This window comes from Lepidochelys kempii, chromosome 10 (assembly GCF_965140285.1).
Source record: "Lepidochelys kempii isolate rLepKem1 chromosome 10, rLepKem1.hap1, whole genome shotgun sequence".
Taxonomy (NCBI): Eukaryota; Metazoa; Chordata; order Testudines; family Cheloniidae; genus Lepidochelys; species Lepidochelys kempii.
Window position 1 is genome coordinate 51,790,747 of NC_136389.1, and position 18,137 is coordinate 51,808,883.

Below are 18,137 nucleotides of genomic sequence, written 5' to 3' on the forward strand. Positions count from 1 at the left end.
TCTGTGAAAAACACATTAGATTTTGTTGGGTTTGCTTGATGGTAGGGTTGTAGCAAAAGCAGGCTATTTTCTTCATGGTCCTCTTTTTTTAAGTCAGAAATGAAATTTTTAAAATTATGAATTGTCACGGTTTGATGTGAAAATGGACATTTAATAAAAATGTTGCAAGAAGTTTGACTTTTGGACCTCAAAATGGCCTGCAACAATACTGAAGTTTTTCAAGGGTGGGAATTTCACTCAAAACACAATAACAAGATTTGCGCAATCCTCAGTAAGGTCCTAATTCAGGAAAGCTTCCCTAATAAGGACAGTAATTAAGGACGTGAGGTTGATGGGGCTGAAGCACATGCTTAAATTTTAAGTATATATTTAAATGCTATCTTGAATAGGGTTGAATTTAAGCACATGCTTAAGTGACTTCCTGAATTAGAACCTGAAACACTAAAGGGGGCAAAATCATGGCTTGGTGTACATGCACCTGCATGGCCTTTCTGGACCTTGGGTTTGGGTGCATAGACATACGTGAGCCCACTAACTTTCTTGAGCAGGAATGGAGGGCATGGGTGCAGCCTTGCCCCTTACACACACATACACGTACACGTGTGTGTACGTACGTCAGGGCTAGCAACAGATTACTCTCCATTTCCCCTTGTTTCTCCATCTTTTCTTTTCCAAGGGCAAATGGGAAGCAACAGGGAAGGAATTGTGATTGGCTGGGTCATGATTTCTTCTCTGTGCTGCACCTGGGATGACACAGGTGCATCCCACTACCCTTTTGCAGGGCAGTTTATAAATGCACAATCTAGCCCTAGAGCTTTTAGAAACATGTAAGACTGTAAAGTAGCTGCATTTAGTAAAGTAATAGCTTGTTTTGTAATTATTTTAATAGTAGAATTTTTTATCTACGTACTGAGAGTTTTTTACTGGGTTTGAAATTGCTATAGCTTCATAAAAACAAGGTCTGTTTTAAAAGAGCCATTATTTTTCCAATAAGTTTTTGAAAAACACCTACAGAGTTTGAAAAATGTAGATGCCAAGGGAGGAAGGCTACTTAAAAATAAATAAATAAATAAATAAATAAAAAATACTGGTCTGTTTTAGATTGTCACGACTGTAACCAAGCTGGGTGATTTCAAAAATGCAGCAGGACGGCTCATAAGACAGCTCATGAATTACTAAATCTGTTGTTCAATTTAGTTATTTGGGACTCGAGCAAGCTGTCACTCTACTATGAGTATTTAGTAACTTTTGTATTATTCAGGACCCTGTTGTGTTTCAATATTATAAACTTTTAAAAAAATGTATAAATAGGATGGAAAACCTTGTTGTTTTCATTGCCTTTTCCTGGTCATATGGATGTGAGAGAGGGTTAATTTCAGTGCAGTTGAGTGATCTAAAATGAATGTCTCAGAAACCTTGTTTGCTAGTCAGAATCTCCTTTTATTCAAGCTTTGCTCAATGCAATTTAGTATCTCTGTAGCAGCCACAATTTTTGCACTGGTAGATCTGAAGATAAGACTGGTGTCCTTAAGCAAAGACTCTTCCTAGTTTAGACTTGGAGTACTCTGATCATCTTCTGTATTTGTAATTTTCAGGTCAAATTATAAGCAACTCACATAATTTCAATCTTAAACTAAACAGGGTGAGTGAGGTAATATCTTTTTTTGGACCAACTTTTGTTTGTGAAAGAGACCAGCTTTCGACATACACAGAACTCTTGTTTAGATCAGGGAAAGGTACTCAGAGTATCACACTAAATACAGATCATTTAGCATAAGTAGTTAACACATTCTGAAAGAGACAAGTAGGGTGAAGTAATATCTCTGATTGGACTAACTTCTGCTGGTGAATGAGACAAGCTGTGAAGTTTACAGAGAGCTCTGAAGAAGACTGTTGACAACTCTCCACATCCCCTTGAAGAAGAACTCTATGTAGCTTGAAAACTTGTCTCTTTCACCAAAAGAAATTGGTCCAATAAAAGATATCTTTCTAATATCCTGGGACCAACACGGCTACAACAGCACTTCAAACAGTCTTTAGATGAGTTATCCAGAAGTAAAACTGCATCTTCATAATGTTCTAATAGAAAATTTTAAGTAAAGAATAATGAAAGATGTGGCTGGAAAGTTCCTTTGAAGCATATTTCAAGTCTATCAATATTAGTTTGTTAGTTCTTAACATCTCATTTAAGCAAATGATGCTATAATTATTAACATGATTTATTTCAAATTTCATTGGTGTTTCTAAGGATTTTGTTTTAGTTCACCCCTTGTTTGTTGCATTATGTGTTGTGTTAATCAGTACTCTTAGTTTATTTCATGAACACTAAATTCATTTATAAATTGGCAAAAAATTTAGCGGGAGAAAGATTTTTATGTAACTTCGTAACTGATGTTGTTTTAAAATGTTGTCAGAATTAGTTTTTGGAAATTCCAGTAAATTTTAATGGTTCGTTTTTATTTTCAGATTGGGACAGTGCAACCTTAAGTAACGAGTCACTCTTGGATACTGTGTCTAGATTTGTTCTTTCAGCTCTTTTGAAACACACAAATTTACTTAGTCAAGCTTGTGGTGAGAGCAGGCAAGTAACTTGAAACTATGTTTAAATCTTTGTGTACTTTTTTTTTTTTTAATGAAATGTATGATTTTTCTATTATGGCTCTTTGTAGATACCAGCCTGGTAAAGCCCTCGCAGAAGTATACCGCTGTGTGTATAAAGTTCGGAGTCGCTTGCTTGCTTGCAAAAACATGGAACTTATTCAAACTAGATCATCCTCAAGAGACAGATGGGTAAGAATGAAAAATATCTGCTTGATTATAGGATATTGCTGCATATTATGAGGATATATTTGTTAACCAAATACTGTATATACGCTATGGTTTAATGATCACTTTCCAAACGTTTCTTCATTTCCTCAGTAAGAAATTTTGCACTTCATTAAAATGACTTTAAGTTTTTAAAGCATGTTTACAAATTAAAATGTGGACTATATATAGAGATTTTAATAGCCCTCAATTTCAGTAAGTTATTATTCATTATTTATTTAGTACCCATTATTTGAATAAGGTGCCTTACAAAGCCTTTAGCTTAGATAGGACACAGTCTAACTTGGACAAGTTCAGTGCAGGCAATTAAAGGTTGAGGCCCAAGTACAGAGGTGGGCAAACTACGGCCCGTGGGTCATATCCGGCCCGTGGGACCATCCTGCCTGGCCCTTGAGCTCCCGTCCATTTGGGGAGGCACAGCCTTCCCTACCCGGCCCTCTATACAGTTTCAGATGGCCCTCAGGCCAAAAAGTTTGCCCACCCCGTCCAAGTACATAAAAGTAGATAGCAATTAGTACAATGAGTACAAACTTTTTTATTTAATATTTTTTCAACATTACAATTTTTCATTTAGTGAGAAGTGATTTCACCATGTAACTTAAACAACTTTGTCTAGATGTCAGAAAACCAGGAGTCTGCAGATATTGATCCTCAAGAGCATTCTTTTACTCGGACCATTGATGAAGAAGCTGAAATGGAGGAGCAGGCAGAGAGAGACAGAGAAGAGGGGCATCCAGAACAAGAAGATGAAGAGGAGGAAAGAGAGCATGAAGTCATGACAGCCGGAAGTAAGTAGACATTAAATGTATGAATGCAATTCATGGTTTCTAGAAAGAACAGTACATTTTTTTGACACAGGAAAAATTAAAAATTAATCTAGGAGTTTTTACTTCAGACATCCAAAATGTCATTGAGTTTATTTGTGTTAAATTTTAGTATATTCATTGCGTCAAAAGATAAGAAATATTCATCACTTTTAAATAAACGTGTGTTTGTAATATATTTTCTATATGTATGTAGTAATAGATTTTAAATATCTCCTATTCTAGAGTTTGGAATCAAATATATTGTTGCTAACATTGGATTGGTTTGGAATTTACTAATGCTGTTGAATGCCTACTTTAATCAGATCTTGGTAACACTACCAATGTATGTTTTTCAGTACACTTCATATTTGCACCACCATCTGTAAACGTCATGGACTGTCTAGATAATTTGTAATTGTTGATATTTAAATATGGCTTGCAAAGAAAATTGCCAAAATTCCTTCAGCTTTGGTAGTTTTTGCTGAATTGGGTCTTGTGCCCAGGCTGAAAGGAATAATCAGCCTGTTAATTAAAAGGTTGTGGTTTTTCCTCCTTTGATGAAACCACATCTAGCCATATTCAGGTGGCTAGTTACTATATCAGTGTGACATTCCCAATGTGCTCTATGTTAGTGAAGTCATTTCAGTCGTGGAAAAATGCAGTAAAGTGAATTTGACTTAAAAAGAAATCAGTCGTGTTTTGTTTTTAAAAATTATTTTGTGTAAGTTTGCAAGGTTTAACAAATGTGTATTATGCACTGTGGAAAATATTAAAAGCTTTGTGAAAATGGATATTTTAACCCCCGCCGTCCCCAAACATTATCCCACTATTAAGACATCCATCTCCCCAGCCTTTGCTTAGTCATCACCACATTAGCAGGTTAGGAAGGGGTTAATTTCCTTTAGGGAAGGAGAGGTAGGTTGCTTGTTTCATCCTAGAGAACCTGCTTTGCCTCATGATTGGAACAAGGCAAATATTAAAACAGGAAGAGGAAGTGGTTTGGAGTTTCTCAGTGACATGGAGAAAGGACTTATTCCCCTCTCCTCAGGGAGGAGCCTGCCGTGGCTACCCTGACCAAGGGTTAAGGAGAACCTGCATAGCAAATTGCTTAATTTCTGCTCAGGGACTTAACTTTGCTTGAGGGGGGTCTTGGATGAGACTGTTTTCTACTTTCTGTTGATTTGTAAGGACTGAGAGGCCTGCCAAACATTTGGCAGAAGACTCTTCCCAGTGACCCAAAGCTAACAAAAGCCTAAGTTTGTTTTCCTAGAAACAGGCTGGAGCTATAAAGAGACACCATTTGCTACCGAACCCAGATCCATAGACCCATCAACAGGGTCTTCCAGCTTGCACTGTAGAAAGATATAGAACTAGATTGGGCCATCATTTCCCTTAGAAGAACATACTTGTTTTTATTTTGCCCCCATAGCACAGGTAAACAGACTAGGATTCTTCTTAGTTTAAAAATTAAAAAAGCCTCGTAATTCCTAGACTTCTCATTAAAAGAACCTTCAAAACATGGAGCTTGGATTATGAAAAGGACTGAGCTTATGGAGGAAAGGGAGACCACAGAGTAGTATTTCCTCTCTGGAGACAAATCTGAGATTTTGGTGTCAATCCACTCAGCTCTAGAGATGTGATTAGGAAAGAATGTGAATAGCCAACTAATCCCAGATGGTTAGGAGAGAGGTCCTGAAAATATTACCAGGTGAAGTAGTTCAAAACCTGTTATCTCTCTACCTAAATTTCTTTCTTCTGTGGTAAAGGAGCCACAGTACCTTCTGAAAGGGAGGTGGGGAAGTGGATTCATCTCTCCTGAGGAATTCTGAAGCATCCTCAACAGCTTTGACAGCTTCATGTGTATCCACATGCTCTACCCAAACAATATTAGCATGGGCTGATGTACTCCTGAAGATCAGGAAATGTTGTGGTCAGGTGGTCTCTCTTTCTGTAAGATAATTCCAATAGCTGTTTTTGTTTCCAAAGCATTGCTCAGCTCTTTCAGATTTTTTGCCAGAGCTGTGGGTTTCATCTCTCTTATTCAGACATGGTTGTCTTCAATCCTGCTGTGGTGATATTCAGGCAAAAACTCTACTACTAGCCTCTAAATATTTGGGAGAAAGACTGTTGGAGAATACCTTAGCAAAGTGACCTCTGAGGAGGCAAGTCCAAAAAGAAATTGGCACCTGCCAAATATGCTGGAACTACTACCGGCAATATGGGAGAAGAGTATAGTCTTTTTGTGTCTCCCACTGAAATAGAGATATGACTGAAGGGAAAGCCACTTCGCCAGAGGAAATGAACAGACCAAAAATCAAATGACCTCTAGATTTTACAGGCTACGCACTGTCTGTAAACAGTGCTGCCAACACCAGTTCTTCTGTATGACTGTATATCCCCCAGATGGATACTGTTACACAAATCCCATTGGTGGGTCTGTGGACCTAGATTTGATTGAAAATTGGAATGTTTATCTTTCTTACAGATGATTTCTTTTCTCCAAGAATTCAGGTACACAGATGTTGACCAACCAGCACTTGTTTTGGTTAGGCTGCAGTTTGGTGTGTATTGGAATTTGTGTTGTTTTGGCTAATTTGAGTAGGATGCATGCACTGCAGTAAGTTTCACCAGTTTATTGTAAGAATTAGAAATATTTAGTTGGAAGCATTTTCTCTAATTTTTATGCTCTTCTAAGGGACATGGCTAACCCTGCACTGCCACTGATAGACAGTGTTACAGTCAGAAGCTGGCATGCTTAAAAAGCCAGTTATTACTTTTACTTGGTAGCAGTTGTTCCTTATTTCCTGAGCCTAACTTTATAATCCCAGGCCATCTTTATATAGTACCATATAAACAAATTCCATTCTCTAGGAGGTTTCAGGAGGTTGTTTATCATAAGCACAATGCATCCAAGGAATAGCACATTGCCAATGCCTGCTCCGATCATTGTAATACGGGATGTGTTTTTATGTTAAAAAATAAAATGTGAGGTTTTTAAATGGCAGTGTAGAAGCTTTCCTGTTTAGTCTGGCTCTTTGAAGGTATTCAACGGAGTGAGAATTTTGATCATTCCCTTTCTTGCTGCGCTGCTGAAGGAATTGTTTAGCAGCATGTCAGATTTTACTATTCCCTTCATTTTAAATTTAACATTGTAAATGCTAGACTAAGTAATTATTCTACGTTTGTTAATTTGTTTTGTAGATTTTTTATTTGTTAATGGATCCTTTTTTTTACTGTTAGGAAAAAATTGTTATTTTCCACTTGTCAATGCCAATGATTGGCTTAAACTGAAGATGACTATTTTATTATCATTTAGTTTTGCCTAGAAGTTAAGACCTTGTTTTTGTGTTGCATGTTACAGAAATATTTCAATGTTTCCTATCAGCCCGTGAAGTAGCTCGCAGTCGGGATCGAGATAGGATGAACACTGGAAATGGGACTAGAGTTGATGATCAGCCTCCTCAGTCCCAACAGGAACGAAGAGTTAGCACAGATCTTCCGGAGGGTCAAGATGTGTACACTGCTGCATGCAACTCTGTGATCCATAGATGTGCCTTGTTGATCTTAGGAGTAAGCCCTGTTATTAAAGAGCTCCAAAAACGAAGGGAGGAAGGACAGTTGCAGCAACCTTCAACTAGTACTCCTGAAGGGATTGGACTCATGACTAGGTGGGATTCATTAACTAATTAAAGTAGTTAATTTTCCTCTAGTTCTTTCTTTCCAAAAATATTTATTAAAATTTAGTAGATAACCCTTGAAGATAAACTGAGGATATGACAACAAAGAAAAAGAACTCAAGGGTTTAGATAAAATTACACTGATGCTTGGGTTCAGAGGAAAAGTGGTGTGTCTCAATTTTTCATAAGAAAAGCCAACATGATACTCATGAGCCATACTGGCAACCTAGATATAGTATGATATACTTGAAACAGTTTGATTTTTTTGAAATTGAGTATAGGTGTGTGGACTCATAATGAAATCCAGATCATCTAGGATTTAAAATTAATTTGATTTGTTGAAAAATTCATATTTTAATTAGTTTGACAAGAGTCTTTGTTTTGTTCTTTTGTTTATATTTGTTGTATCTAGTGGGATTTAACATAGTGTTGGCTAAAGGTTACACTGCTTACACCCCAAATTTGGGGTTTTAAAAAAAAGTAGTAAGATAGACAGGGCCTAATATAAATAGAAATGTTTTTCATGATTTAAAAAAAAAACAAATTCAATATTTCCTGGAAAACAAAGCATTTTTTTAGCCAGATGCATGAAAACCAGAAAGGAAGGCTAACTAGTTTCATTGTCTAAATTGGAGTGAAACAGCATGTGAAGTAAACAGTATAAATTCTGGTAGTCAAGTGTATTTTAAAAAATATTTAATTTTAATAATCTAAGGTATTGCTAGTAACACAGATGTAGTTTTTTTTTTTTAAACTACATCTATCTTGACTTTGTCCTTTTTAACATCTGTCACACTGTTCAGTAGAGTTATACTAAAAGTCAGTGTTTTTAGCTTTTCTGTGACTGTTTCACATTTAAACTGTATTTAAACTGAAATTTTAATAGAAATTTATAGGGAAGACTTTTTAATTTCAGTTCCATTTTTATTCTTTTTGACTGTTTGCTGGGAGTCCAGGCATTAAAACAGGGGCAGCTATGTCTGGTGGTGGTATCAAAGTGGCTTTCATCTTCAGCATATTGACCTTAGGATTCATTTAATGGGTGGGTCTTAAATAAATATAGTGCCTTTCCTTGTCTGTTGCCATGTCCCCTCCACTAGAAATCTAAGTGTTTCTGCATACTGAACATTACTATGTATAACACTTACTGAAGAGCTCAGGCAAATCAATCATCTCAGGCTGCCATCAGCTCAGTAACAGTGCTGAGGAGCAATAATGTATGCTAATAGAGGGCATTAGTAAACGTTTGCAAGCCCTTTCACATCCTATTCCTGTCCCCTTTTGCTCTTGAGACAATCCTGGTTAGGCTTCTCCCAAATAAAGCTGTTTTGCCAGCTGAATCAATATTTGACTATCAGTGCTTACTTTTGTCTGATATAAACATTAATGGTGATACAGGTAGGTAGTATACACACTTCTTATGTTCATATTAAATATACAAAGTTTAGTTTTTGAGTATTATACCCTGAAATTAATATTTGTAGCAGAGACTTTGTGCAACATCTTATGGCTGCTAATTTACTTTAGTTTTGTATTCTACAAAGGGCATTTGTGAAATAATTTTCTCTTTTATTTGTGTATTTTTGTGAGGCAGGAGTGAAAGTCTTACTGCAGAGAGTCGTTCAACCCATCCTAGTTCAAACTATAGGCTGATCAAATCGAGGAGTGAATCTGATTTATCTCAGCCTGAATCAGATGAAGAGGGTTACTCACTGGTAGGTAAAACTAACTTGATATTTTATACAGTTTCAGTCTTACATCTATATTTTTTCAGATACGAAAGATATCTTAAACATGTGCCATTTTGCTTAGAATCATTGTGAATTTACGGTGGATATACAGAGGAGCCCACTGCAAACCACCTGCATTTCTATTGGGAAAACAAATGATTGCACAAAAATGAACTTTAAAATTATTATAGGTTAGTTTAGGTTGTCTTTTTGTTGTTCATGAGTAAGGCTACGTTTTAGTCATGGGTATTTTTATTAAAAGTCATGGGCAGTAAACAAAAAGCACCGCCTCGCACCACAGTCCCCAGCCCTGAGCCCCCTCACACCCAAATTCCTGCTGCTGGGGGGAGTGGGGAGACTGCCCCAGCAGCAGCCAGTGCGCCTGGCCCAGGGGCTGCTAGAGCTGCTCAGGCAGCCCGCAGGCCAGGCACACCAGCCACTGCAGAAGTCACGGAGGTCAGGGAAAGTCACGGAATCTGTGACCTCCGTGACAAACACGGAGCCTTATTCATGAGCAGCAGTGACATTTACACAGCCAAAGCTATGCACCACAGTTTTTTCCCCCCAAAGGCTTGGAAATCTTGTTATATGAAGAATTGGAGTATTCTGAGGAACATGATTTTAGATTTACATGTACTCATGTGGATCTGAAGTTTAGTTAAGAGTATTTCCCTATTTTTTTTTTTTTTTAAGTTTTGGCAGTTAGCGTAATTATATCTTATGTAATGTGGGGTGTTCTCTGTCGTGTTATTTAAAACTCAGATTGTTTTAACTAAAATAAAATGCTTTGCTTTATCTCATTTCACTTAGCACTGAAAAGCTTTAAGTACCTAAATCTTGAGGTACTTTTTTGTTGTATAATTAGAAAAAGAAATGAGGTTTTGTATTGATTCTTTTTAATCTAGAGTGGAAGACGAAATGTTGATTTGGATTTTGCATCCTCACATAGAAAGAGGGGTAAGTTTTTATTAATATATTGGATATTGGTGTAAACTAGTAGATTTTAAACTTGCTTTCAGTGTTTTTTAAAGTACTTTTAGATTCACATGAAATAACTTGTTTCTGAAGTATCATATATACGATCTTAGCTCATTAGAATGGTACATGAAAATTTTGTTCTTATTTTAAAAAAATTAGAATTTTTGAAGTCTCTTATATATTACTGTTGATCGTAAATAACCACTCTTTGATCATGTCTTTGTGTGGCAAAGATGTCTGATTGGTAAGTTCTAGAACCCACTGTATATATCTTTTCCTAGTGGGATATTTCTTAGGAGCTAGTGAAAGCTGTTGTATTAATTTAGATGGAGTATAGAGGATAAAGGTGTTAGCACAACTCAGTTACTGTCCAACATTAAACTGTGTTAAACAAGGTCTGGGGATTGATATACAGAGTCCTCAGCCTGCTTAATACCGTGGCAAACACATTATGAAACTCAGACCAAACTTAAGAAATGTATTGATTGAAACACACACAAGGAAAATAAAACGAGGTAAAAAGCATTAGAACTCTGATCGTTTTTCCAAAACAAACTTAATCAAAACCTATTAAGTCCTTTCTGGAGACAGTGAATATTGGTTAAAGTCTCTTATGCAGTCTAACAGTCCTTCCTGGTTGAGGAGAAAGTTCTTCTGTTCAGTTCTGAATTGAGAATGATAGTCATTATCCTGCCTTAGACAAAACAGACAGATGCAGAAGGGAGAGAATAAATAGGACAGTAAAGATGGGGGAATATGGATTTTGTGGATGATCTCAGGATATTGGGTGCCTGCTCAGTCACGGCTGGGATGTTTTGGGCAGGTAGGTTGACCATGACAGCTGTTGCTGTGGATGCCGGCTCACCAGCCTCATCAGAGACATCATCTGACTGGTCTGGTCAGGTCCCTTTCCTTCCCTGGTCCTCAGGCTGAGCAGAGCTGGATGAACCATCTCATTCCACCGTGCTGGCACTGTGCAGTACAGTTGATTTCAGGATCCAGTTAAAAACTGAGAGAGAGGGATAGAGGTAGGACAGGAGGAAGATAGGGAGCGAAAAGGGGCACCTGAGGGAGGAGAAGACAGCGGGATCTAACGTATCAGATTGGCATCCTTTCTGGTGCAGCGATCATGGTCAAGCATCCCCCATAGAATATCAAGGTCTGGCGTCATGGGAACAATCCTTCCACCACAGCAGCAGTGGTGATGAAAAGTTCTTCTCACTGTTCTTCCTGAAAATATCTTTTTAAGGACTTCAAAAAGGAGTGATGAGTGGTCCTCTTGCTTACCAGTTAAATTCAAAAACTGTGTTAAGATTATATCAGTAAACTTTTTGTTTAAATTAATTCAGTCTTTCTCTCTTCTTTACATATCTTTTCTTAAACAGTTTTATATAATAGATCATTGTGACAATTCATGAAACTTTATCCACTTTTCACAAGTTGAGCTTACAATTAGGGTAAATTTGTAGGTCCATTTATTACTACAGAACTTTCAGAGAGTTTTCATTCTACTTTCACTCGCTTTCTGAAGCCAGCAAGAAGAAACTGATGGGGGATGTTCAAGTGATGTTCTCTATCCTTATGCTTACAATGGATTTTTGTCATAGAGTGCAGTTCAGAGCTTTCAGAACTCTAATCCAGAAGATGAAAGGCACTTGATTTGGAAGAGGGTGGGAGGGCAGTTTTCCGTTAACAGTATATGTAAGTCCAAGTACCTGGTCCTTCTAGATGATATGATATATCAGTCTGAAGAATCTTAATGGTTTTCTTTCTGAAGACTATCAAAGAGTCATCTTGGAAGTAATGGAGGAAGCAAAGAATATGTCTTGTCTTTAGAGGGTGAGATAGGGATGTATGTGTCACAAGAGTGACCAGCTGATGCTAAAATAATTTTGAGTTCAGTGCCTGATCTCTACAAAGGGCTTGGAAACTAACTTTGCAGTTCAGATGTACGTGGTGTTTGGGCAGGGGTGGGCAAACCTTTTGGCCTGAGGGCCACATCTGGGTATGGAAATTGTATGGCAGGCCATGATTGCTCACGAAATTGGGGGTTGGGGTGCGGGGGGGGGGTGAGGGCTCCAGCTGGGGGTGTGGGCTCTGTGGTGGGTCAAGAAATTAGGAGTTCAGTGTGCAAGAAGGGGCTCCAGGCTGGGACCAAGGGGTTCAGAGGGCAGGAGGGGGATCAGGGCTGGGGCAGGGGGTTGGGGCTTGGGAGGGGGTGAGGGGTGCAGGATCTGGGTGGTGCTTTACCTCAAGCAGCTTCCAGAAGCAGTGGCATGTTCCCCCTCCGGCCAGACAGCTCTGCACACTCGCTTGGCTGCCACCTACATGTAGGAGCCGGAGGGGGGACATGCCACTGCTTCCAGGAGCCATGGTATACACGGAGTGTGGCAAGCCCCTGACCCTGCTCCCTGGCGGGAGCTCGAGGACAGGATTAAAATGTCTGAAGGGCTGGATGCGGCCCCTGGGTTTGGGGAAGCTTGAATATTGTGGAGATATTAGGGCAAACTTTAGTAGTCTTCTGGTTAGTTGATAGCTCATTCCTAGTTATAAGGGAGAATATTTAGAGAGGTCATTTGTTAGCATGTGAGCATTAGAGACTAAGTTGGATAAGTCTCATAACTGGAATATTGGCATAGATGGGGATGGCTTGATTAGGAAGGACAGGCAGAAGAAAAAGGGAGTAAAATATATACAAGAATATATACACTTGTTCTGAGGTCCAGAAGGAAGTGAGAGGCAGACCAGTTAAAAGCCTCTGGGTAAAGATAAAAGGGGGAAAACGGGTGATGTCATGGTAGGGGTCTAACTTTTCAACACCAAATCAGGAAGAGGAGGCGGATGAGGCACTTGTGGAAGAAATAACCGATATATCCAAAACACAAGACCTTATAGTAATGGGTGACTTTCATTACCCAAACATCTGTTGGAAATTATAAATTATAATCTTTAGCCTCATGGTTAGCATACTCACCCACCGTGTATAAGGCCACTGGTTCAAGTCCCCCTTGCCTGATGGAAGTGTTGCCAGCACCCAGTGCCGAGAGGCAAAACAACAGGAGGGGTTTGTTACCCGGTGTGCTTTACTTAATAATTATAACAGGGTGGAGAAGCAGAAAAGTTTATTTGAAGCTTTAAAAAAAAAAAAGGTACAGGGAGAATAGAATTGGGGGGAGGGATAGCTCAGTGGTTTGAGCATTGGCCTGCTAAACCCAGGGTTGTGAGTTCAATCCCTGAGGGGGCCATTTAGTGATCGGGGGCAAAAATTGGGGATTGGTCCTGCTTTGAGCAGGGGGTTGGACTAGATGACCTCCTGAGGTCCCTTCCAACCCTGATATTCTATGTTATTCTATGAAAAGTAATATGGCAAAATGCAAAATTTCCAATAAGTTCTTGGAGTGTATTGGGGACAACTTTTTGTTTCAGAAAGTGGAGAAAGTAGCCAGGGAGATAGCCCTTTTAGACTTCATTCTGACCAACGGGGAAGAATTGGTAATGAATCTGAAGGTGGAAGGCAATTTGGATGAAAGTGACCATGAAATGATAGATTTCATGGTTTGAAGAAAAGGAAGGAGTGAGAACAGCAGAATAAGGACAGTGGACTTCAAAAAAGCACTCTGAGAACTGGTAGGTAAGATCACATGGGAAGAAAATATAAGGGAAAAAGTTCAGGAGACCTGGTAGTTTGTCAAGGAGATACTATTAAAGGCATAACTGCAAATTATCCCGATGAGAAGGAAAGATCGGAAGATGCCAGTGTGGCTACATCAGGAGTTCTTTAATAACTTGAAAATCAAAAAGGAATCCTACAAAAATTGGAAATATGGATGAGTTGTTAAGGAGGGGAGTACAAAAGAATAGCACAAGCTTACAGGGACAAATTTAGAAAGGCTGGGGCACAAAATGAATTACATGTACCAAGGGACGTAAAAGGCAATAAGAATAGGTTCTTTTAAATACAAAAGAAGCAAGAAAAAGACAACAGAAAGTGTTTGGTCCTCTAGTTAGTGGGTAAGGAGAGCTAATAACTGATTACATTAAGATGGCTGAGGTGTTCAGTACCTATTTTGCTTCAGTCTTCACTAAAAAGGTTAATGGTGACCCTGATACTCAACACAATTAATATTAACAACAAGGGGGAAGGAACACAAGCCAGAATTGGGGGAAAATAGCTTAAAGAATATTTAGATGAGTTAGATGTATTCAAGTGAGCAGGGCCTGATGGAATTCATCCTAGAGTACATAAGGAACTAGCTGAAGCAATCTCACAGAAATGTTAGCAATTATTTTGAGACCACATGAAGGACAGTTGAAGTCGTAGAGGACTGGAGAAGGGCAAAAATAATACCTGTCTATAAAAAGGGGAACAAAGAGGACTCAGGCAATTATAGTCTGGTCCACCTAACTCTGATGTAGTGCTGGGCCCAGCGCTGGGCTCATGGCGCCAGGGGGGGCAATCTTGGCCCGTAGGCTGTAATTTGCCCACCCCTGGCCCAGAGGTAGGTGAGGCGGAGGGGGCAGTGTGGCACGGGGAGCTTGGCGGGCCGCAGGAAATAGCCCCGTGTGCCGTGTGTTTGAGACCCCTGACCTAGAGGATAGTCAGATTATAAGGAATAGCCAGGATGGATTTTTCAAAAAAAAATCTTTCCAGACCAACCTAATGTCTTTCTTTGATAGGGTGTCTCGTCTAGTGGAGGGGATGGGAGCAGTAGATGTTATATATCCTGATTTTAGTAAGGCTTTTCATACAGTTCCACACGGCATTCTCATAAACTAAGGAAGCATAGTCTAAATGAAATTACTATAAAGTGAGCTGTAGCTCACGAAAGCTTATGCTCAGATAAATTGGTTAGTCTCTAAGGTGCCACAAGTACTCCTTTTCTTTTTGTGAATATAGACTAACACGGCTGTTACTCTGAAACCCTCTATCTGTTCCCTCTAGCTCCCCTGGCAGTGAGATGGAACCTAGCTGGTGTCTGACCTAGTAGACCTTGGCTTAGGCTAAACTTTTTCAGACCTTTTGAGAATCCTCCGAACAACCTTTATTCTTTAAATTTAATGACTGTAGTCTGTTCTAGCACCTGTTGGATTTAACATCATTGATCAGACTCTCCTCCTCCATAGAGACTCCCCGTGCAAGGACCTTGAAATGGCAAACTATAAACCTGTCGGCTTTAAGTCTTATCCATAATGTGATGAACTTATTCCTCTGAAAGATGGGCACAGTTGCTTGTTCTGTCTGGGAGAATCCCATATGCCAAGCAGGTGCTTGGTCTAGTCTTTTCTCCAAGGATTCACAGGTCACAAGATGCGAGGCTGAAGCTCCACTTTCTGGAGCAGTCCATGAAGATGGCATTTGATCCACAAGAACAAAGCTTGAAGACCCTTCTAATGGTCAAGCTCCCATCATTCTGTGCTCCACTGAACATGACCCCATGCCGACATCAACATCAGCACCGCCTCAGACACTGAAGTTGACACCTCTTTGAAGCAGAGCGCCAAAACAAGCTGCTCCAAGCACCAGGGCAGTAGGTTGAGTAGGAGGTTGGTGTCCTCTCATAAAGAGAGGCACAAGAAGGTATTGAGTCAAGACAACCAAGTCCCTCATGCAGTCAAGGTGTTTGACTGTGATGGCAGCACATCTATGGAAACAGGGAATCCATGTCTACCTCAACCTGGATGACTGACTTATCAGAGGCAAGTCTTGGAAGAAGACCAAAACAGACCTAGATTGTATCCTTTCCCTGTTCTTTCTCTTGGTACCCCTGCTGAACTATGAGAAATGTTCCTTCGTACCACCACAGGCGAGAGAGTTTGTAGGAGCTCTTCTTGACTTCAGAGAAGCAAAAGCATACCTGCCAGAGGACAGATTCTGGGCCTTTCAGTCAGTCGTGCATTACCTATGGACAAGACAGATGACCATGCATGCATATGTATATAAGGCTCCTAACCAATATGTGCATGTGCAAATATGTGCTGTCACTTGCCAGATTCCACTTGGGGCTGCTAAAATAGCTAAGGACCATCTACTCCCCACCCAGGCATTATACAAACAAATGAATCACACTTCTGCCCCTATTCATGTGGGACCTCAAAAGATGACGGTTGAACTTGAAAAAGGGGATGCTCTTTTCAGTCTTCTTCCCAGCAACAAAGCTGGTCACAGATGCCTTAGGGACAAATTGAGGCACCTACCTGAACCATCTTCAGATGCAAGGCATATGGTCTCATAATCATATAAAGCTCCATATGAACCTCTTGGAACTAAGAGCCATCCAGCTAGCCTGCACTGCTTTCCTACTTGTTCTTTGGAACTCTATTCTGCAGATCTTGATGGACAACACTTCAGTTATGCGCTGTGTAAACAAACAAGGTGCTCAATTATCCATTTATCTGTAAGCAGTTGAGTTATGGGAGTAGTGCCATCAGCACAGAAGGAGGCTGCTAGCTCTACACCTTCCAGTAGTCAGCAATGACCTGGTTCACTTACTGAGCAGAAACATAGTAACTAGACATGAGTGGTCACAGCAGAAATCCATCTAGGCCCAATATTCTGCCAGTGGGGAACCCCCTCCATAGATCTGTTTGCCATAGCAGAAAATGCCATGTGCAGTGACTTCTGCTCCAGAGGCAGAGTGAGCCCAAGCTCCCTTCCAGATGTCTTTTTTTTTTCTTCGATAGTCTCGAGGACTCCTATATGCCTTCCCACATATTTCCCTGATTCCCATGATAATATCCAACATCAGATAGGACAAATTTACAATCATTAAGATAGCTGCCTACTGGCCAAGTCAGCTTTGGCTATTGCATTTCCTGCAGATGTCCAGACTGCCACCCATGCACCTTCTCACCTATCTGGACATTATATCATAGAACCAGGGTCAAATACTGCACTGAAATCCATAGGCTTTACACATGATGGCCTGGATGTTGGCTGCATGAACAGGACCGAAGGAGACTGCTTCTCACAGGTTCAGGAGATTTCTTTTACTAAGCTGGCAACCTTCTGCCAGGTAAATTTACTCCTCAAAGTGGAAAAGATTTCTGTGTGGGCAGCCCAAAACAATACGAATGCAGTAGAGGCCTCAATGCCAAAGGTTCTGGACTAGATGCTGCTCCTGAAGCAGGCAGGACTAGCATTTAGCTGCTTTAGGAAATGTTTACACTGTAGCTGGGAGGTTTGATTCCCAGCACAGGCGGACAAACTCACGTGAGCTCAGGGTGAGCTAGCTTGTTAAAAATGGTAGTGTGGATGTTGTGGCCTCTGATGGCTGCTTGGGCCAGCTGCTCGAGCTAGGACCCATGGGGTTGTGTGGACCTGGTGTTTAGTGGGCTTTGACTTGGGTGGTAGCCCGAACTGCTGCCAGTGTTGCAGTGTCCACATTGCTGTATTTACCATGCTATCTTGAGCTAAGCTAGCACAAGTCTGTCTACCCATGTGGGAATCACACCTGCCAACTGCATTCTAGACATACCCTCAAAGTCCACCTGGCAGTAATATTGGTGTGCTGCGTTCCAAAACGATCACATTCAGTCTTCTGACAAACTGTGGAGTTGAGATTCCTCAAGGGCCTTCTTCAGATCTGCCCTCCAGCTAGAGACCTGACTCTCGGCTGGGACCTCCACGTCTTCTAACACATCATGGAGCCTCCTTTCAGAACATTACCAGATGCTCGATATACCATCTTACCATCAAGATGGTCTTTCTCATCAGTGTGGAGAGTCTGTAAGCTCCTGGCTCTTACGTCTGTATCCATCTTCCAAAGGCAAAAGATGTGATGAAATAACACCCTAAGTTCTTCCCTAAAGTGGTTTCAGAATTACATCAGAATCAGTCTGTTGTCTCATTAGTTTTCTTCCTGAAGCCACACACTTTGCCAGGAGAAAAGAAGCCTAGTTATCTGGATATTTCCAGGGCCTTGCTCTGTTACTCCAACAGTACAAATCATTTCAGGCTCTCTCCCTCTTTGTGGTCATATCAGGCACATCAAAGGCCAAGCTATCTCATCCCACAGAATCTTGAAATGACTCACATGGCATATTTCCACCTGCTGTCAACTGGCTGGCAAGCTTCTCCCTCGAAACATCAAGGCTCACTCCACCATGGCACAGGCAACATC

At 40.1% G+C, this 18,137-nt stretch overlaps 1 protein-coding gene across 9 annotated transcripts in view; it reads left to right on the plus strand.

The window, feature by feature from the left end:
* Window positions 1–18,137, plus strand: part of HERC1 (HECT and RLD domain containing E3 ubiquitin protein ligase family member 1) — a 217,521-nt gene that overhangs the window by 90,241 nt on the left and 109,143 nt on the right. For 8 of the 9 annotated variants that reach the window (XM_073303562.1, XM_073303563.1, XM_073303568.1 and 5 more), the window contains 6 exons: window positions 2,467–2,581; window positions 2,670–2,790; window positions 3,443–3,614; window positions 6,994–7,300; window positions 8,904–9,024; window positions 9,945–9,996. In XM_073303562.1, coding sequence (XP_073159663.1) covers window positions 2,467–2,581; window positions 2,670–2,790; window positions 3,443–3,614; window positions 6,994–7,300; window positions 8,904–9,024; window positions 9,945–9,996 — 888 coding nt within the window. The remainder of the gene's footprint in view (window positions 1–2,466; window positions 2,582–2,669; window positions 2,791–3,442; window positions 3,615–6,993; window positions 7,301–8,903; window positions 9,025–9,944; window positions 9,997–18,137) is intronic. The other variant, XM_073303567.1, reaches the window with a different exon arrangement.